The sequence below is a fragment of the Bacillus rossius genome (assembly GCF_032445375.1).
Source record: "Bacillus rossius redtenbacheri isolate Brsri chromosome 9 unlocalized genomic scaffold, Brsri_v3 Brsri_v3_scf9_1, whole genome shotgun sequence".
Lineage (NCBI taxonomy): Eukaryota > Metazoa > Arthropoda > Insecta > Phasmatodea > Bacillidae > Bacillus > Bacillus rossius.
In genome coordinates this window covers 6849425-6872724 of record NW_026962012.1, presented here as the reverse complement: position 1 = coordinate 6872724, position 23300 = coordinate 6849425, and the positions used below count along the sequence as shown (strand labels likewise).

The following is a 23300-nucleotide window of genomic DNA, read 5'->3' as shown; positions in this document are numbered from 1 at the left end:
ATAATAAAATAGAAAAAAACTGACTTTGTAGGTACTTGACGATTTATATTTTCGTACTTTTTATGAAGCATCAAACTAATTTTTTAAGATTTCAAAAACTTAACACATTTTCGGATAAAGGCTTGGTTAAAAATCTTGCATTGTCTGGTTGAAAATGAAATGATGAATTAGGATTATAACCAATAATTAATTGTTATTTATATAATTTTAAATTTAAAAAATATTTTTTTTTTAAATATAATATATACCAACAGATAGAAATCATGTCTCTTAGTGTTTTCGACTGAAACATTTATAACCGAAATCATTTAAGAGTTGATTTTTATATTGTATAAAGACTCGTTCATAAAGGAAGACCAATAGAAGTATATATCTATATAGATGTAAATTAAATACACTCTATCGTATAAAATAGATAAATAAGACCAAGTGTAATTAGTGACGCTATGTCGCGCCCGCTGAGAGAGTTACAACCGCCGCGCCACAGAACGATACACGCTGCGACACTCGGGCCTCTCTAGAACGCAAACTTATTAACCTAGACTCTTTATAAAAACACGGCCTTAAAGCTAATAGGATACACAAAGACATTTATAAGGAAATGTTTCGCATTAGGCTTTTCAGCTTTGTGTAAATCATATTTTTATTAGGGTGACAGATATAAAAAAAGTATTTTATGATATAATCAATGTATATATTATTTTTAATATTATACTTTGGAATATTTATAACCCGAATGTGTAAACAGCGTTTCTGATTATTTTGATAAGTTTACGGAGAGTCTACGTTATAAACTGTATGAAAAAGAAGTATTTTAATGGACTGCTGCAAGTCGCTGTCATCTAGAACTTAAATGCACTTTTTCGGTGACACGCACAAGGTCTAATGCTGTAAAATTTCGGTATGTTGTTAAGCATAGTCAACTCTACCACTGTGCAAAAATTCAGTTTTGGACAAATTTTTTCAATGTTTGTGCCTTGTTTCCTGGACTAAAAGCCGTGGGGTAGCAGACAGGCGAACTCCAGCCGTGGACCGCTACACTGGCCACCAGTTTTTGTTATTCCCTTGCCCCTTTTCGTTCGCAGTATGGAACGAAGGTCGTGTACGGCCGGAGAAGAGGGATAAGCCGAGTCACCCCTACCCCACCTGTAAAATACGGAATAACACAGCAGGGCAGGGGGGGGGGGGGGGGGGGAAGCTTGAATGTTTCTTCGAACTACCACGGCACTTGGTGGAAGAAACACAATTTTTGAGCGCGGCAGGGCATTTCAAGGCTATGTAGGCAGGCCCCTTAATGATGAAGTATGCAACTCAATATTTAGCGTTCATTAAATAAATAAATTGCTTAGAACATAGAACATACATTAGAATTTGTTTTTGTGCTTTATGGAAGTAGATATATTATGTTTTAAGAACTTTTTTTTATCAAATTATACATTCTTTTATTTGAATTAGAAGGGACATCAAAGCATTGCATTTTTAAAATTTATTTTTATGATGATTGTGGCTACATTTGAACGGAATGACCTGAAAGTGAAATTAATGATTTTATTTTTATTAAACTGGTACATAATATATTAAAAAGTATCAAAAATATTGTAGTACCATATTCTATTGTGTATCATTCAATGCAGATGCATAGACTGAACTGATAGTAAACTGAATATAATTTTTGTGTCTAGAGTTTATTTTAATACAAGTGGTGCTAATGTTTGATGTATATTTTGAAATGAAAAATATATTGGCTTCGATAAATTAATTTTATGATGTAGGCACTGAATTTAGGGAGGGAATTATTGATCTTAAGTGTGAAATATCTAAAGGAGGAGAAATCTCAGTCAGAAGATAGAATATTAAATACCTGAGAGGTAACACTTAGCACATATATAAAGGCTAACTAATAAACAAAATTGGATTACAGTGTCAACATTGCAGTATGAATACCTATTCCAATCTGTAAAAGGCATGACGAACTTTTGAGTAGTGAGGAACAATTACGAATATTTACTGTTACGAGACAATTTGTATCTTGAATGGTCTTTTAGTGTCTCAACAACTACCTCTTTCTCCTCAATGCTCATTCTCTTTGCACTTAATTTTATGCCATTTTGGTTTGTGATGGAACTTGGGTACAAGCAAGTGGACATTATATAACTTAAAATCACAGTTCTCATTTATACACCAAAGTGTGATGTGCAAATTGAAATTTTGTTAGAATATGTTAGCTTGGCAGATTTCAATTTATTAAGCAGTCAAGTACAACTCTTGAGAAATCAAGAGGTAGTGACTTCCTGTTAAGTGTGGCGGGTCGCTGCCCAGACTTGGTGGACTACAAATGGCCTGATTCTCTTAAGTGTAATATGTTCTGTGACAACTGTAGAACTCTGCTGTATTGTATATTTTATGACAAACTTTGCCTATAGATTGCAAGAAAAAAACATGGTTATGATGGAATCATATCTCATTTTGCATTGTATGATCCCATTTTGTATATAGCAATGTAAAGTCAGTGACACATACAGCTGAATAAATAGGGAGAAATGTTTTTTATGACCATGTCAGTACAACATGAACCAATTGTAGTACACACTGATGTTTAAACAAGGTCCAAGACAAACATCCCGCACATTTAAGTCGAGAAACGTGGCGTTATCGTTTCAGGATCTAGCTATTAAAGTTCATGACTGATTCATCATTGCTACAAATGAGGTCATAAGATTTGTCCTGTGTGGCGTGAAAATGTTGCTTATCATGAAGTATTTTTTAGCCAACTCCAGTATTTACGTTCTTTCTGGCATGCTGCTTAAGGTTTTTTCTTCGCGTGTAACCTTTGTCTACTTGGATTTCCAGAAGCTTCACCTTTTATTCTGAGTCCAGCTTGTCTGGTTTTGTAACATTTTGTGTCATGCTCTATTGACATCTTTTAAAAATAATTTTATTCACAAAATGTTTTTGTGCTATCGCAAGTATGTACTACTGTATTACTTTTAATGCAACAATTAACACACTCTAATAGCACTTCAATATCTCTACACACTAAAGTAATTACGTTTGCCACAACACACACATTTAAATATGATATGCAGCGACATGACAATCAAACCTTGCTCATATTCTACTGACGATAATAGCTGATACATTTCCAGAAGGTGGTTCTTGATTGAATATGATAGGCAATATTTTTCTATCTCTTTTTATTTGCAAGTTGTAAAGGGAGAAAAAACAAGATGGCTTTTTTGTGGCATGAATTTCTCAAATGTATCTTCCTACCAGATGTATACTTAACTTGAGAAAAGATTTAATTCTTTGTCGAAAACAGCCGAGCTGCTAGATAGTTATTTAGCAGGTGGTCACAAAATAAAGCTACTGATTTGGTACATGGATTGGGTTGGGTTTTTGCTTAACTGGCAGTTGCAATGTTCTCAAATGCACAAAGTCACTGTAATTACATTTCTAATCATGGCAAGAAAATAATTGCTTCAAGTTAGCAACGCCTGGCAATCTACCACCATGCCTGAGCATTAATGGCTAACCTAGCAAGCAGCATTACTCTTAATTATATTGTAGGGATGTCAACCATGCTCAAGATCAAGAGTTGTGTTTCACAAACAGTTAAGCATTCTTCTGAGGCACTGATGCTTTGAATCAACACAATAATTTACAAATGTGCTTGTCAGCATAGTTACACCAGATTGATTATGAAAGAATTTTAAAACTTTACATTTTTATACATGCATAAATTAGATTTGAAAAAATTAGCCTTTGTATTGAAACCATTCTAATTTTATTTACGTGTTTAAATAATATATCTGGCAGAGTTCGTTTAAATTCTCATCCCACTTCAAGCACATGGTAGTATCAGTTTCCTAAGTGTACATATATTATGTGAAGTATTCTTGACTTGGAAATTGTATAAAATTTATATTTCAGGCTCTCTTATTTTTGGCCTTTATCAATTATTGCCTAGATGTCACCACAACTGTTGAAAAATTAATTATATTAAATTCAGTGTTAATGAATAAAAGAATAAACCTAAGTACAAGATACGTAAATTTGTGCAAATTCTAGATGTTTTTGGTAAAGAGAAATATATAACTTTATCTTTTGTTACATGAATATCAAACTGTGTGACTTATAATGACAGTTTAGATAAGTACGAAGGCCTTGCTGCATAACGTAAGTCAAACATGTGTTACTGAACCGACCTATTTTGTTTTATCCTTCAATATTTTTGCTACCAACTTGCATAATATTAAGTCACATTGTTTAAGAAAAGTATGACACTATAAATAACTGTATGCTACATTGCAGTTAGACATCAGTAGTAGTGTCTCATTGAAACTTCAACTAGAATGTATCTCGTGTATGTTGTGCTTAAGAGTGAATGCTGGCTTTACTAGAGCATTGCTCATGACAGAGTAACTTGTTTTCTACTGTGGTGCAGTTTTTCGGCTGTTGGCTGATGCAGCTCAAGTTTTATCTGGGTTTGCATATCCAATAATGTCCCAAAGCAAGCCACTGCCTCAGGGAGAGTTGGGAGATACTCATGGGAGCGCCCTACCCTGAGCCCCAGTTTGTACAAGACTCCGATAAGAGCATTTTTAGAATTTTTCAACATGTGTTTGCAACACTCCCAAACAATACATACATCAAATGTTACAGATTTATCCTTACCAAGCTGAGTGATCACTGATAATCTGAAAAAATGCAAATTTCTCAAAGCCCTCCTGTTTTGCTTGGGATTTTTCAGTTTTAGTGGCACTACCCACATGCCACATTAAAGTTCTCAGAATCCCGAGGTTATTGTACCTGTAGTGTATGTGTGCAATAGTTCTAGGTTGGCAGCCATGCCAAGAAGTGTGGAGGCCGGAAGTGTAGATAGATTAGGTTGTTGTTGTTGTTGGTGCAGGACCGAATGGCCGATGTGTGTTAGGTCGGGCAACCAGAATCGCAGCCCATTGGGCGAAGTACAATGAACAGACATAACAGTGGCGACGAGGATATTTTGTAGGTGTGCGGGTGAGAATAATAATACTGGAGCTATAGCAAGTATGGCTACCATCGGAGCGATTGGGGAATTCGTGGCGGGTCGGGACACGTGGAAGTCATATCGAGAACGAATTCAGTTTTATTTCATTGCAAATAAAATTGAAACTGACGACGCAAAGCGTGCGGTGTTTTTTACAGTATGTGGTTCAGAGCTTTATGACTTGGTCACGTGTTTAATCGCGCCTAACGGAACTGATGCGGTGCAATTGAGTGAAGTGTTTACGAAGCTCACGGCGCACTTTGAGTCGAAGCCCAGCGAGATCGTGGAGACCTACAAGTTTCTCAAACGAGATCAAAATGAGGGAGAAAGTATAGCAGTGTATGTAGCAGAGTTGAGACGTTTCAGTGCACATTGTAACTTCCCGAATTTGGAAAGAATGTTACGGGACCGGCTGGTGTGTGGGGTGCGTGACAGGGCGGTACAGCATACTTTGTTGGCTAAGGATTAGCTCAGTTTCAAGGAGGCGGTCGACATTGCCATGGCGGCAGAGGCAGCAGGGAGGAATGTCTCGCAAGTAAGAAGTGATGCAAGCACAGAGGTAAGTCCACTTGATGGTAACCACAATGCGGTGCATGTCGTGGCAGGGGAAAGAGGTACAGACCGGAGCAAGCGTATGGAGCATGTAGTTACAAAGACACAATTTCCAGAATTTCCCCTTAAGCAGCCATGTTGGCGATGTTCAGGGCCCCATTCAGCAGAATCGTGTAGGCATGTAACAACAGTATGCCGTTACTGTTCACGACGGGGTCACTTAGAAAGAGCATGCATAAAGAAAAAGAAGATAAACACAGACAGGAACATACAAAAAAAGACGGGAGGAACAGTTCATGTGCTTTCTGATACGGCAATGGGCCTACAGGAGCAAGAGCAAGAGGGCATGTTGGCAATGTATAGTTTGTACAACCTCCAGGAGTTGTAGACTAGAGCACCAATGGTTGTAAACCTGTGGCTTGATGGCCATAATCACAGCATGGAAGTTGATACGGGGGCCAGTTTTTCAGTCATTAGCTGGGAAACCTACAAGTTGGTGTGGCCGGAGCTGCCAGTCTTGGACAGATGTAACATTGCTTTGCGCACGTGGTCACAAGAACAGTTGACGGTAAAAGGGACTAAGAAGGTTGAGGTGAGATTGAGCAGTGGCAGAAATGTGACGCTTCCATTGTTGGTAGCTGCGGGTAATGGGCCCAGTTTATTGGGGAGAAATTGGTTTCAGCCCTTGGGTATTTCAGTTGAAGGTATATTTACAGTGGCAGAGGGCAGAGGGAACATGAATGAGGTCAATGTAAATGGGTCAAAGTCAGTGCAAGGTGAAAACAGGTGGGTCCGGGAACTACTATTACGATATCCTAGTGTGTTCGACAATGGTCCACCAGTAACTATCACCCTTCAAGACGAAGCCAAGCCTATTTTTAGGAAAAGTCGATCAGTGCCATTTGCGATCAGAGAAAAGGTAGGAGTGGCAATTGACAAACTCGTGGCAAGAGGAGTTTATGAGCCTGTCCCTTACTCTGCATGGGCAACCCCAATTGTGCCAATAATGAAGGCAGATGGGTCCATACGAATTTGTGCAGACTACAAGGGTACAGTAAACACTGTATGCAGGACAGAGAGTTATCCCATGCCGACTATCAACGAAGCACTGGCATCATTGGCAGGAGGAAAATACTTCACAAAATTAGATTTGGAGGATGCCTATCTTCAGGTACGAGTTGACGACTCAACAGCGGATTTGCAAACGGTCAACACGATTAAGGGCCTGTTTAGGGTTCATAGGTTGCAGTTTGGAGTGAGTAGTGGCCCAGCAGTATTTCAAAGATTGATGGAAACCCTATTAGCCGGGGTAAGTGGTGTTGTGGTACTGCTGGATGATGTGTAGATAGCGGGTCCAAATGAAGAGGAACATTGGGCTAGAGTAACAGAGGTGGTCTCTCGAATTGAAAAAGCTGGATTGCGATTAAAGAAAGCTAAATGTGTGTTTGCATCAACAGTAGTAAACTTTTTGGGATACAAGATAGATGCTGAGGGTATTCACCCTACGCAAGACAAAGTGAAAGCTATTTCCAATGTGCCAGAGCCCTGTAATGTAAAAGAACTACAGGCATTTTAGGGTTACTGAATTTTTATGAGAGATTTTTGGGAAACAAAGCAAATGTACTGGAGCCACTACACCGGCTCCTCGAAAAGAATGCTGCGTGGGAGTGGGGAGAACAACATGTTAGTGCATTTACCAAGGCCAAGGAGCTCTTACAGGCAGACAGTGTATTGGTGCATTACGATCCTTCACGGCCTTTGGTGCTAACCTGCGATGCATCACAATATGGAGTTGGTGCAGTTTTGGCACACGTCATGGACAATGGAGAGGAACGGCCAGTAGCATTTGGGTCTCGCACATTACAGAAATGTGAACGTAACTATGCTCAAATCGATAAAGAAGCTTTGGCCGTGATATTTGGGGTGACAAAATTTCGGCAGTATTTGGCAGGCAGGTCCTTTACAGTTATAACAGACCACAAACCATTACTGCGATTGTTAGATCCACGGCGCCCGACTCCAAATATTTTGTCACCGCGTATGCTACGCTGGAGCTTGCTGTTAGGCATGTACGACTATACAATCACATACCGGCCGGGGGTGCAGATTGGACATGCAGATGCCTTAAGTAGGGTGACGCAATCTCGACAAGACCAGCCCATTCCAAGAGTGGCAGAAGTACTTATGTTGGAGGAAATGCCAGAAGCACCCTTAGACGCTCATGCAGTCGCACAGGCCACAATGGAAGATCCAGTCCTCAAACAGGTCAAACAGTTTGTGTTACAGGGCTGGCCTCACGAGTTACCACAGGAGCAGTTTCGACCGTATTGGAATAGAAGGGTGGAAATCACAGTTTATCGAGACTGTTTGCTGTGGAGAACACGGGTGGTGATTCCACACAAATTACAAGCAGATCTGCTACAAAGGTTACATGCATCACATGATGGTGTATTGCGATCTAAGGCTGTAGCACGGAGTTACTTCTGGTGGCCGAAAATTGACAGTGAAATAGAGCATGTTGTCAGTATCTGCGAGACCTGTCAGTCAGAACAGAGAGCCCCGGCAAAGACACATGCAGCTTGGAGTGTGCCTCAGAAACCATGGTCTCGTCTGCACGTGGATTTTGCTGGCCCGTTTCAAGGGAAAACATTCCTTATTGTGATGGACGCGTTTTCGAAATGGCCTGAGGTGAAGCTGGTGCCAACAGTATCATCAGCAGCCGTGGTACGGGAGCTGCGAGGCATCTTTAGCACCCATGGAATCCCGGACATGGTGGTGTCAGATAATGGAACGGCCTTTACATCGGGTGAAATGAAGGCATTCTTGCAAAGGAACGGCATCACCTTCCGTTACTCACCTCCATATCATCCAGCAAGTAATGGGCTAGCAGAACGGACGGTCCAGACGGTCAAGGATAAGCTGAGGAAGTTAAAATCAGGGGATTGGACTACTAGACTACAGAGAATGTTATTTGCAGTGCGCACAACTCCCAGTACGGTGACAGGGAAAACACCAGCAGAGCTCTTAATGGGCCGTACACTGCGTACATGTTTCGACAAGTTGTCTCCCCATTCATTAGGTCAAGAGATGGATGGGGGAGCCAGGGAGAAGTGGGTTAACGTTGGACGTTACTTCCGAGAAGGTGACTCGGTACTAATTCGCAGCTATGTTACCGGCCCTAAGTGGGTCCCAGGGGTTGTGTTGCGGAGGGAAGGCCCAGTGATTTACTAGGTTCAAGAGGACAGAGGGCTGATCACCAGACGACATATTGACCAGTTACTGCGGCGCACTTCAGTCAGGGGTGCATCCAGAAGCAGCAGAGGTTGTAGCAGGCCTGGACAAGAAGGAACCCTAGGGTTGGCGATAACGCCGCCCTTACAACAAGAAGCCCAGCTGGTCTCGCAAGGAGACAGTGCAGAGCCTTTTTTGGGTTTCGCATTGGATGATCAAAAGCATCCAAGAGAGGGAGTTTTTCCCAGCAGACCGGGGGAGAGGGAGCGGCAGAGCCATTCCCAAGCCGTCATACAGGGGGCTTCTACACCCCGTGAACAGGACCAGGGGTGGTGGGGGCCTCCAGCAGACGAACTGCACAGGAGTCTGCAGTTCACCCTACAGGATGTTCCTGTCTCAAGGGAACAGGACCCGGAGCTGGGAACGGCACCAGTGGCAGCGAAGCAGATGTCATCACGTGTCAGAGAGAAGCCAAAGAAATTCAATGACTATGTTCTGTGTCTACAGAAAGAACCGAATTGTTAATGTAGTAGGGTGAATGATTCTTGGAGGGAAGGAGTGTAGTGTATGTGTGCAATAGTTCTAGGTTGGCAGCCATGCCAAGAAGTGTGGAGGCCGGAAGTGTAGATAGATTAGGTTGTTGGTGCAGGACCGAATGGCCGATGTGTGTTAGGTCGGGCAACCAGAATCACAGCCCATCGGGCGAAGTACAATGAACAGACATAACAGTACCATTACCTACTAGCGTGGGATGTTCTTACAAATAGTTGTGTGTGTAACTGACCAGGAAAGGTATTAATAACACACAGAAATGCGTGTATAATGTTTGTGTCTTGCTATGTACGGTTTACATATTTTGTTTACAAAATGATGGGGTAGGATCAAATGCTGTAAGCCCTATCCCGTAAAGAATTTCAACTCTCATCAAAAGACAAGGGGAGTCCTGTTTGAGCTGTTTTTTTCTAGACTCTAAGAAACCTCTGGGTGGGTCAGAGTGTTGCTTTTGTAGTTTAACAATTACATTATTATAAAATAAATTATCTAACATAGCCTATAATTTAACGTTTTCAACATAAATGATTGTTTTCTCTGAAAAATAAACATTTTCCGTGTTGTTAAAACTTGTGGAAACCTACCTATCTTAAACTTATAGCATGTGCTTAAGTTATGATATTTTACGTGAGAGGCTTTGGATGTTAATATTAATTCATGACATTCAGATTGTAACATTCTTTCCATGTACAGTTCTCAACTTTTGACTCACAAAATTTCTTGAAGCATAATGGTGCCACATTGAAAGGTATAGGATCGACAGTTAATTGCACCACTTAAATGGGCCTCTAAAACAAGTCTTGAAAGTCCATTCTGGCGAACAAGTCCTGTATCACTCATAGTAATTGAATTGGTAAAACTGTTATCAACATAAATAACTGTATGGACTTTTAAATATTCACATGAAAATGGCTTGCAATGAAGCAAAGGAAAAATGTCTTTTATATTCATTTAATAACTCAATGATAACTTGGTGTATATGGTATTTAGTTGGAAAAAAAGGATTTTTCTCAAATAAATCTCAGTTCTCTTTTGAAGTACTCTTTAGGATTTAAATAATTTTATTGTGACAAGTAGTTAAATGTTTCATATTCCAAATTAAAAATAAGTACAAGACAGTACAGCAGTGGCCCTGGGCTGTTTACTTCTGTGGGGTGAAGGTTAAATATTGATACATTTTTCTAAATAAAGCGTATTAGCAAAAAATAAGAGCCAATAAATTAATTTTAAAAGCATATTTCGGTTTTATCGCAGTTCACCATATTTGGTTTCTGTGAATGGAAGACTAAAGAATTAAATTGTTATTATCATTTAATTTAAAGTGCTGGTTTTGATTTCAATTTTTTTTTTGTCGAAAGCAGCCAAGCTGCTAGATATTCACATAACAGGTGGTCACAAAAAAAAGCTACTCATTTGGTACATAGATTAGGTTGGGTTTTTGCTTAACTGGCAGTTGCAATGTTCTCATGTGCTAACGATCAAATTTCGATGAAATCGCGTCATATGAGCCAATAAAAATTTAAAAAAGGTTTCGTGGGTCAATGTCTTAAATTCTAGACAGCATCGAGCCTTATTCATTTGATGATTAGCCACTTTCCTCGACAGAAACAATTATCTTGTTGCCCCCTGAGAGGGGTAATAAGGGGTTTAAAACGAGCGAACACAAAAACTGTGTTGTGTGAACCGCATGTATTCGGTATGAATGGTAACATACAAAATTTACAAGAAATGAACAATCAACAGCATGTTATCTTGCTTACGTGCAAAGTCCTTCCCACGGTACAACAGCACATTTGCATAACACAACTATAACAGAAAATACCAAATTGTTCATAAATATTGATTTAGAAAAAGGAAATAACTTTGATACTCCCAATTCAAGTATGATAGCTGATAGGTTATTGGAGCCACCAAAAATCAATATGCCAAAAATCAAGAGTGGGTAGCGATTTTAAATACTATAGTGAAAATTGCACCACTACAAGAGACTTATATCTTTAAGAATATTAATACTGTTACGATTTACCGCAGGTTCGTAAAGGATAGCCCAATTAAAGATTTTTTATACTACACAGTTTTATTTATTGCCACTACTTATGTCACTTACAAAAATCATCTAAAATGGCAAATAATTAATTAATAAAGGTCTATTCCCCAGTCACTCGTTCCACACACCTCGCTGGGCCGCACCTCTCGCGCAACTCTCGCCCCAGCACCCCTCGTGGGTCTCCGCCGCGGGACTCCGTCGCCACATTCTGCCGCCGCAGACGCACTTCCTCCTTCGCCGAGGATCCGCTCGACTCCTCGCTCGCAACTTCGCTCGGGACTCTGCCGCGCCCGCAACTCTATCGCCCGGAAACTCCGCCGCGGGAAAACTCCCGACTCCACTGAACTCACTCACTCCCTGCCCTGGAACCTTCGTCCAAGGACTTCGCCACTCTGCCGCACCCGCGGCACTATCGCCCGGAAACTCCGCCGCGGGAGAACTCCCAACTGAACACTCCGAACTCACTCACCCCGCCCTGACGTCCTCGGGCCTATATATAGGCCCCGGCGCAATTCCAGAACTCATTAGAGCAGCCGGGGCCAGTAGCTTTACTCCGAGCCGTGCTGATGGCAGAAATCTCTCGAAAACACATGTCGGCGGCTCGCGCAACTCCCAGCTGTCCGGTGTCAGTTACGTGTCAAAGGCAGGGCGCCGCGCTGGGAGTGAAGGGAAGGAGGGGGGAAAGCGACAATCCTTGTTATCTTCCAGGCGCATATCATGTTGCGGCAGTCGCCAGCCAGCTCTGCACCTGCACGTGTCCCGGCCAATGTCACGTTCGTAACAATACTTACAGACTTGAACACGAAAAAAAACCTTACATTATTCGTGCACTAACTTGACAATTAAAACAACTTCACATTAAGTGTGTTCAAGAACTCAACATTACATAACAATTATGTAACTAACAACATTAAACACGAGAGAAGAAAAACAGCCTTACGTTTCTCTTACGTTTTACATTTCGTAATACAAACTACAGTATATAAATAACATATTAATACTTAAATGACAATCACAAAGACCAGCTATTCTTCTATATTAAAGACAATTAAAATCCTCTTGTAAAACAGGGCATTATCAAGGAACACACTCACCTATTAGTGCGGCAGATTTCGTTCCATCTAGAGCCCCACTGCGAGTCGACCCTCATCCTCCTTGCGCCTGCTGAGTAGCGCTCTCCCAACTGCTGCAGCCCTCAACTCGGACTTGATGGCACTGACAGGAAGCAGGAAACACTGGAGTAAGTCCCAGTGACGACTGGCGCTTCGGCGAAATACTGGCCCCACACCATTTCTCTCAACTCATCGAACTTGCGTCCAAAACTGCAACTGTTACGTCCAAGCATCTAACTTTATCTTGGTTCTGTATTTAAACAATCAGCTGTTCCAATCCGGTAACATTCACAAGAGGTCGTCAATAGTTTGTAGTCGTGATCGGGTGATTCAGCCTCAGACTGCATGCCTTTGTCCGCTCCGCCACAAACGTCATGTATGTCCCCTTGTTTACATATGCCCTCCATGCACAAAACACATCACCTTACTCGCTCGCTGGTCTGTTGCTCTGCGACGTTCTGCCTCGGTCTTTGCCAATGCTCTGCCTGCCCCACTCCGCCTTTCCAGAACAGTTCAGGGTGGGCTAAAGGATACACCAATGAACTACTTTCAAGGAACGTGACCTGTCACGTGGTCACTCGCACTACCGTCCTGGTCCCGCGACTGCTTCTGATCACGTGACAAGATCTGCCCGACCTTGCCGACAGGTTAGGCAAGCTTCGATGCTTGGATGCCTGACAGTTCATCTGCCTTCAGGGGAACAAAATCGGGAGGGAAAGAAGAACGTTGCGGTGAACCAAATTACAGCCGCAACACTCTTTTCAAATAACTAGAATGTGATTGGTCCATTCAGTTGCTGCTGGCTTGCCTAGTATTTGGCTCCGCTGGTTCGTCAGGTGTGTTGCCTGCACTATGCATGTGTTGTAAAACCTAGTGTTAAGGATGACAAGGATGTCCCCATGGATGAATCATAGCTATTCCATGCACAATTTATATTAATTAGTACAACCAAAATTGAATTATATGGTTATAATTCAAATTTTGTAATAATTTCAATGAATGTAGTTACTTTCAAGACATTTCAATTTTGAAGTTTTTTATTTTATTATTTGCTCGTACCTATATGGCCAAATGAACCAGTGCTGAGTCTTTGACCATTCAGTAGCTATACACAGGAAAAAGAATTTATAGTTTTATTTTTAGGCCAATTTTGTTTTTAAAATAGTAGATTTTGGTGTTAAATTATTCAACACACATAATTTTTATGGACAAACTAAAATATTTCTTAATTCTTAATTTACCAAAATAATCTCATTTTGACTGACACAAGACACATTTGTATAATAATATTTTTATTAATATCGTGTCTAGAATAGAACTACTCAGAAAAATGAAAAATATATTAGCAAATTTTTGCGTGTTTGAAAAAGTGCCGTCTTTATTTATGTGAAAACGTGTTAATGATAAAAGATGCAAGAGAAAAAACAAAGTAATGTTAATTTATTCTAATCCATTTAGTAAATACATTTTGGTACAAAATTCATGATAACTCAAATTACAATTGTTTTATCTTTTACTATTTTAAATTCATTGGATGTAATTAATTTAATTTTTGTCTAATTGCTAAATGATTTTATGTTTTTAGTTACATTTCAGTGCTAAATGGTGTAGTAACGTGTATTTCAGTGTTAGGTATATGTTGCATTGATATTCTTTACAGTTTTATTTTAGTTTTATCACAATTCACCATATAATCCTGTCTCTAGCTATACAGAATGAGTCAGAATTCAACAAACCAACTCATAGTGCATGACATAAAAAACAGTTGAAAACATACTATAAGTATAAGACTTACAGTCTAAAGTGCCTCGCAAGACTGGTATACTCTTTGCAATCAAAATGTTTTTAAGCCCAATTATCAAAGAATAGCGGTACATAGTATTTAAGATCATATGCTCAGTGACTGGATAATGTTTAGTTTAACAAAGTTCTACAACACAGCAAAATTTGTCGCTGTCATAAAAGAATTGTGGGTAACACATTTATTTTTTATACATTTTCCTGATGTGTTTTTACCCCCAGTTATTTCAAAGAAATAATTTTACGACCGCAACAAGTTTTGCAGATTGTAGAAATTTGTTCAGTTAAACTTTATCCAGACTTTCTGTGTTCCATCTTAAGAAAGTTGTTCAACTTTAATTTTTAAGACGTTTATCGGCCTTGGGTAGCACTTTAGACCATAAGTCGTATAGATGTTTCAAGTTTATTTTTTCATCATGAAAATGCACTCAAAGTTTGTCAGTAAAATTCTGACTCAAGCTTTATAGTAAATATTTACACAGTTACAATATTTGGTCAATAGTGAAGGTTTAGGTTAAGACTTGTGTAATAGTTACTTTTGCATGCCCAAAATTATTGCCTGATCTTTTGTCATGATCCAATTACACAATTATTTTACACAATTATGAAATGGTTTGTAACAAGTGTTGTTATTTTCAGGGACAACTCTAGTTTCAGAAACACAGATGTATTCACAAGGTAGCACGTTGCAGAAAAGTGTCTTTACTGAACGAACTATCTGTTGAGAGCTTCGAAAGCAAGAAGTACAATTGAGGCCAACAGCGATTGCACAGCAATTGGATTTGCTGCACATGCAAAGATGGGAAATTAAGATCATGATGAAGATTCATTCCATGAACACCAGATATAACATATTAACCTGAAACATAGTCCACCAGAAATTGTCTTTGAAACATTTTTGAGTGTATTTTAAAGTTTACAGAAACAGACTTGGTAGGAAGGTATATGGACACATTTTTTTCCTGCATGGGTGGTGTGGTTGGTATGGATCTCTTGCAGAAACACAGTATTATTAGCTACTAGCTGAAGTACCTGGCTGAACACAGGGTGAAGGGGACTTTGTTTTCGTAATCAGATGTAGACAGTATTTGTCTTCTTAATTTGGACATTGTGTGTGCAAAATTTCAAGAATTTCCCCGAATTCAGATTCAAGGGGTAGAAAAAAAGGATGATACGGAAATGTGGGGGAGAGGGAGAGGAAAGAAGTGTTTCAAAATCTCATATTTTCAATTAACTTTTTGTTAAAGTCAGATGTAGATGTAGATGTAGTAGTAGTAGTAGTAGTAGTAGTAGTAGTAGTGATAGTAGTAGTAGTGATCTTATTTTTAACGTCAAGTAGGCAAAATTTAATCTAGAAGGGACAAAATACTACTTTAAGGGGTAGGAAAGGGAAATGGGGGTTGTTTTTGACATCTCATGTTTTCAGTGAAATTTTTTTTCTTAAATTAGATGTTGATGATTATTCTCCTTTTTTTTTGTACATGAACTGTTCAAAATTTCACCAATGAGAGCCAAAAAACTGCTTTAAGGGGTAGTAAAGTGGAATGGGGGTAGTTATTTATAAACTCCATGTAGCCAGGAAAAAGGGCAGGTTTAACAGAAATTCTATTTTTATTTTTTACATCAAGTGTGAAAGATTTCATCAAGGAGTGTACAATTTTCCTTAAAAGGGCAGGAAAGGAGAATGGGATATTTTCTTGAAATATTATTTAATAAACTTTTTTTTTTATAAAAAAATCTTATGTAGACAGTAATATTCCTCCTCTTTTGAACATCATGTGTGCAAGATGGTATCAAGTTGTACCAATACTATACTTTAAGCAGTGAAAAGGTAGACGGGGTGGTTTTTTGAAATCTCATAGATAATTTGATGGGGAAAAATTTTTGATCAAATGTAGACAGCTAATTTTCTCTTAACTTGAATGTCATGTTTGCAAAATTTCATCAAGAAGTACCATAACACTGCTTTAGGGGTAATAAGGGGTATTATGGGTGGTTTTTCGAAATCTCATGTAGACAGAGGGATGGGAGGTTTTTTCAAAAATCGGACATACAGTTATCTTCCTCTTAATTTTAACACCAAGTGGTGCAAAATTTCATAAAGAAATACCAGATGATGATTTAAGGGATGGGAAAGAGGACAGGTGGTTTCTGAAACCTCATGTGGACAGGAATATGGGGATGGCTAATTTGAAATCACATAAAGCAGTAAATTTCCTCTAGTTTTTAACATTAATTGTGCTTAATTTCATTTATTTGTACCAACATTTAGCTTTAATAGATGGAAAAAAAGGGGGCGAGGGGTGGTTTTTCGACATTCCTCTTTTTCTGAATCATTTGATAAAAAGTAATTTTCCCTATAATTTAAATGCAAAGTGTGCCAGATTTCATCAAAAAGTACAAATATTCTGTTTTAGGGGCTGGGAGGGGGATGGTTTTTTTTTAATTTAATGTAGACAGTGACCTACCTCCTTTTTAAAAATCAATTATATACAGTAATTTTTCCCTTATTTTGGATGTAAAGTGAACAAATCAATTACTGTAAAAAGGGGTGAATTGGATCAAAAGTTTGAAAAGGGAAAATACATAGAACTATTAGAACAATGCAAAAAAAAGTTTTTTTTTTTTTTTTGCTTCATTATGTTTCAAAATGTGTTACAAAATTTTGATCCTATTCTGCTTGTTTTATGGTAGTGTCAAAGATTTAAGGGGTAGGAAATTGGATTGGTTTTTCAAAATCTCATGTAGACAGTGACCTTCCTTGTGTTTTGAAGGTCAAGTGTGCAAAATTTCATCAAGATCGGATGAATTATGCGTGAACACATAGAAGATGAATAAAATAGAAGATAAACAACATTCATTTTTATATATAAGATTAACCAAGCTTTTTCTGTGAATATACAAACATACATAATAACAGTTACATGTGATATAGAGTCGGTCATATGAGGGCAGTGGTATTAGTGGTGTTCACAGAAAGCAGTTAGGGTACAGTGTAATAATTGGTAGCTGCCGTATCATATGTACTGCACAGACTGTCTTTTATGGGTCAAGACAACTTAAAAACTATTTGCACAAAGTTCATAAACAAAATAAAATTTTAAATATTTGTTTCAGTTGCCTCATTTTCTAATTATTCTTTAAAACAAAAAGAGATAATTTAAGTAACTTGGTGACAGGGTATACATATTTATCTTCATACTGTTTTCTGTATGTTAGTGCATATACAGCTTTTTTTTGTTTCAGAACAATACCACACAGGTAATGGAAAAATAAAATTATGATGTACAGATTCAATGTCCAACATTTAAAAACAAAACAGTTTTTGTCTTTTTCCACTTATTCCCTAAGAGTTATTTGTTTCCCCCATAACTCTTTTAATAACTGCTTCAGGAAATAGTTGTATGAAAGTTTCATCCAATTTTATAGAAATGGAAACCTGTCAGACATTGTCAGTGAGTGTTATTTTTAATGGACACCCAATTGGTTTTTGTAGCCATTTTACTACAACTGCAACTTGTTTATATTAAAACAAATAATATTGTTCAGAACAGTGGCGAGGGCGTGGATCGAGTGCAAGTAATGACTCAACCATGCTTACTTAAAGTTACTAAAAATTACAAACCTTCTACTAGCATTTACAATGTTAGCAAATGAGTATACATACAAAAATTATGCTGCACATGCCGTTCCTAAAACCACATTAAAATAAAAGTTTTTTTAAAAAAAAAAAACCTTGTTCGCAATATATTTATTAGATCTTGCACTAAAACAACTTTGCGAATGATATTGCTGTACATGTACAGGCCAACGATGCACTAAGTTCGGTGTTCTACGCCCGAGAGAGGCTCACCTGCCTTGGTGGTCGGCCGATACCGGCTGCAAGCAAGAAGCAGTCTGCAGGCAGGTGGTGGCTACAAGCCAGCTGATTGGACCTCCACTCGGTCCTGGCATGCGCTCTCGAGCGTGGGGGTGACGGTCTGGCCAATCAGATTTCACAGCTGCCTGTATTCAAGAGAAGTGCTTGCAGAGGGGTGTCCACGATGGGGAAACTAGCTACTTCTCCGTGCTTCCACGCAGGGGAAGAGGGTAAGTAGGCTGCCCGGGCAGCTACAGCCAGCCTGCAGTGATGTGCGGTGAGAGAGAGGTGTCCGGCAATTCCGATCTAAGATCGCGAAGAGTCGGAATGGAAGGGACAAGTGGTACGGGAGTGACAATGTGATCGCCGTTCAAGCGTGTATCATTGAACGAGCCACTCCAGAATGTAGTAGGTTCAGCAAACATGTAGAATATTTTCAAACTGTAAGCACAGCTTACAATGCTTACACAGAATATTCACCCCTGGTCCAGCAACTGTTCTAAAATATGCAAACTAGAATTTGACATGGCCGGGGGATATGGTAGGAATTAAATCATACGTTTAGTGGGCGCCACCGTGTCTAGGGGGCACGGACCTGGCGGGAAGACTCTGTCTCAGGCGTGACGTAGCCCGTGTGGCGGCGTTACTCGTTTCCCCCTTCAGCAATTACCTTAACCACTGACCTGGCCCACTCTCAACGTCGGGCACGCTGTTTATAAAAACCACGCAGTGGGATCTCAGGGCACCCCACACGCCGAAAGACAACACTCGAAGGACGCAAACACCATCACTCTATGAAAACGCCTCACGGCACGACAGGCACAGCTGTGGTCCAACCACCTCGATAGGCGCACAAAGGCGAAGTCCTCGGAGAGCCGGAGCGGAGCGTCTGGAAGCGACTGCGCGAGCAATGGCCGCAGAGGGGGGGGGGGGGGGGGGGGTGTTTGGCGCCAAGCGCCCTGAACAGTTACCCTGTTTCCCATCGTGCCGCGGACGTGGTTAGTAAACAAAATACATAAAAATTACAATAAATTTGGATATAAAAATACATGGCACTTGGGGAACAAAACAAAAGATTTGCACAGTATTGTTATTTCTTGGGGAGCGAAGCACTGATTCTACAGCGCCCTCTTGCGGCGGCGCGCTATTTAAAAACACGTCAGCCGGGAGGATTAACAGGAGGGGAGGGAGGTGGTGGCACATCGGGCTCAGATGGGCGCAGCCGTGGACGACGTAAAATTGTTTACTAAAAATTTACATATTTTACTTATTCAGTTGTGATTGTGAAATTAATATGTAATCACACCTAAAACCACGGAATTAGGAAAAGTCAGGAGACTGCATGCTGTGATGTAGTTATAGTCACATTTTGACTTTGCCATCGGCAATTTGTTCTGCCCAAAACATTGTGGAAATGGTGCTTGATAACGTCTGATGATGGTTAGTTAAGTATGAATTAAAATCTCCGATAATTACAGCCACGTTAACAAAAAAAAAGTCATTTAAAACTGTTTCCACAATGCAAAAACTAAGCTTCAGCAAATGTTTTGGAGATGCAACCAACATAGTTTAAGGAGAGAATGGTTTCGCACACCATGTAATCATACAAACATGGCAACCCTTTACCTAAACAAGTGTTAAATGAGGTATCATGGCAAAACTAACAACCTAATATGAGCAATTTTTTTTTTTTGGTCTCTTTTCAACCGCAGTAAAGGTAAAACAATTGAAAGTATAGACAGGATGGAAAGTGGAAGCACACATTTATATATCATAAGGCATTACAAATACAGCACTTGTTTGTGTATTGGTAACATGAGTGTACAATAAAAAATACTAATTATTTACAAGTGTGTAAAATAAAGTATAAAAAAGTTTGAGTATTATACAACAATGCATGTCAGCTAAAACACCTTTGCAAACAATGATCAAGCTACCTAAACTAGCACCACATGACAAACAGTATTTACAGTTAAAATTTAACATAAACAACACTCCAAAGTATCAAACAGGCACAATAATATTACTTTTTTTTTACTATAAACTAAAACAACATTAATGCCAATCTTTATCAGCTTTAAATGTTAGGTGAGGTTGAAAGTAGTTCAGAAGTTTTGACTAGATTGACAATTTCAGTAATCACATAATTGCATGGTGCTATTTGAAATAGTTGAGTTTTTATAAAGTGTGCCCAAAAGTTTAAGTGAACTATGTTTACACATTGCAAAGGCTAAATGTTTGCATATATTCATAGTTAATCCCAGTCAATGAAAAACCACTGAGAGAACACAGTACTGCATACTTATATTGTTAACACAGTTTACAACTACAACTATAGTATGAATTGTCCCAATTAGTATTTACATATGGTTTGCAATGTATACTTATGTTATCACATGAATACAAAATTTTTACAAGCTGTATTTGCAACAGAATGCATGGACATGAAGCATATTGTGGGGCTTGTGAAGTTTTCAAAGGCTTCTCATACTAAAAGTGACTTAAGCACTGCTTTTTTTTCTTTCCAAGTAAACATTTGGGGGCGTCCATTAATTACGTGAGGCAATTTTGGAAATTTTTCGATCCCCCCTCCCCCATTAATGATATATCAAGAGATTTGGATCGACCCCTCCTAATCACACGCAAATTTTTCAAAATGTGTATTTTTAGTGTAAATACGTTAATCTGTGCTCGGTAGAGTTGGATTTATTTAAAAAAATAAAAATAAAAACATATTTGCTTAATTATTTTTATTTAAGACAGAAATTAATCTAGAATCACAAGTGAGAAAATCGAAAAATAAAATACTTGAATAGGAACTAGTACTAAAATTCGTAAAAGATTATTAATTCCAATTCAGTCCACAGGAACTCATGTGTGGTCTCAAGAGTGTCTTCGTGGCGTTCGCATGACAGCGATAAATATTATTGTGTAGGATTTAGCCATATTTCAGTGAAAAAACATGTTTAACTTAATTTAACCCAGTTTTCTCGCAATTTTAAACTGTTTTTTGCAGAGAAAAAAATTACGTGATATTTGCCAAGGTCCTCCTTCTCCCCCATGTGAGATTGTGTGAGATTCGGCTTGATCCCCTCCCCCCCCAAATGCCTCATGTAATTTATGGATGCCCCCCCCCCCCCCCCCCCTTTTCAACATACAACTGGAAAAATAAATATTAATTAAATATGCTAAGTTAGTGTGACATATTTTAATTTTTTGTAATTACACTATCGACTATCCATTTGTTTAAATCTGAGGTGGGACTGTTATACTCCAATACCTTAAAAGGTACCTGTTGATACTATGGTCCTTTAATATTATCAATTTAAACTTTTAATATTAAGTTACACTGGAAGATCATCACCATGTATTTCCTTGCATGTACCAGCTTGCACCAGCTACTATAGCTGCATTTGAATCCTTTTCAGTGAAGCTGTACTAATCAGCAAGAAACAAAGACCTAATCTAAAGGATTCTTTTGGAATGTTTTTCTCAATAAAAATTTGCAAACTTCAGAAATTACACAATTTTGAACAAAATATATTATAAGTGTGTTAAGTATTTTATATATATATATATATATATATAATATATATATATAATATAATATATATATAATATATATATATAATATTATATATATATATATATATATATATATATAATTGAAATTTGAAAGCATAATTACATAACAATTATGTTTACTGATAGTATCAAGGATATCAAGCTAAAAACAATACCATTACTTTGATACTTAATGTTGTCCCAACTCAAGTTTAAACAATCACAAATTTCTTCTCTTTTTTTTTTACCATCAATGAAACACGATTTCACAAGCTAAAAATCTATTATTCACCAGTAACTATTTTCTCTTTGGCTAAAATTAATTGTATTCTGAAAGGTTGTGGAAGAGTGAAAATTTTCAAGATATGATTTAAATATGAATGAAGCACCTACAAAATTTTAAGACGAGAATTTCATGCAAGTTTAAAGAGATTAAACCTGCTACATGCTACGACTTATCTGCTGACTGAGCAATCTTGTATAACAGCATATTATTGTTGCATGGAGTTTGTAATCCTGCTAAACCCAGTGGTATTTACAGTGTTGTTGCACAAAGAAGGATAGGAAAGAACTATTTTTAGAATAAGAATAAGAACCCATTTTAAACTATTGTATCCACACATGCAACCTCCAAACAATGTTTTGTACGTCATGCTACACTAAATGATACAGTATCTTTTTCTATGCTCAAGGTTTAGACAAAGTAGTTAAAACTGATCTCCCACATTTGTTTATGAATTTGCTGGTCGACAAGTTAGTGGCCCCCACACCTTATACGAAGGTGCCAATTCATTTTCCAGTTTTCACTACTGAAAATCTGACCTCTCCTGTATGCTGTTAGCTACGGTATTTCAATAACTGCCATGCAGCAATACAAGAGTTAATTGTACAGCAAAAGAGGAACTGATCATTTAAAACAAGCTTAGACTTGAACATGTATTATCCATTTACCAAAAACGTATAAATAAACTTAACACCCCAAATAATAAAAACTAATATCACAATCCTTTATAACAGTGATGGCCAATCTCACTCTTTTCCAGGCCAGATATTATTTCTGAAACTAACCCTAAGGCCTGACACACAAGAAATATCTTACCATGATTGTTTTATTCTTTACAAAAACCAATACACTGTGCGACATGTAGTAAAGAAATGAAAAATAATAAACCTTCAAATGTAAAAAGAATAACCATGAAACAATATAGACTATAGAATATAAATAATATTTTTCTGTACTTCTGTGAGAATATTATGGCTTTCTATTGTGCATTGTGCAATCAAAAATGGCTAACATGCTACAGTATTCCTGAATTGAAAGATTCTGTAAGCAAGCCACCATTTGGCTATCACTGCTTTATAGCAACAATTACCATTATTTTTACAACTACTGCATACAGTGAGCAAGTTACAATAATCATATTTAACCTCATTTTGGTCAAACTGGTGTTTAAGTTTACCAAACTCCAACTCTCTTTAAGTTGTAAATGTGTTGAATAGTGACATTCATGTTAGTGAAAAAAAAATGTGTACATATTTTTTCAATTAATATCT

General features: G+C 38.3%; 1 protein-coding gene across 1 annotated transcript in view; it reads left to right on the top strand.

Moving 5' to 3' along the window:
• The window catches only part of LOC134542746 (eukaryotic translation initiation factor 4E type 2-like), a 55396-nt gene extending 37429 nt beyond the window's left edge, over window positions 1-17967 (top strand). The window contains exon 6 of the mRNA XM_063387246.1: window positions 14963-17967. Within this exon, the coding sequence (XP_063243316.1) occupies window positions 14963-15005 (43 nt within the window). The 3' untranslated portion in view covers window positions 15006-17967. The remainder of the gene's footprint in view (window positions 1-14962) is intronic.
• Window positions 17968-23300: the final 5333 nt, after the last annotated feature.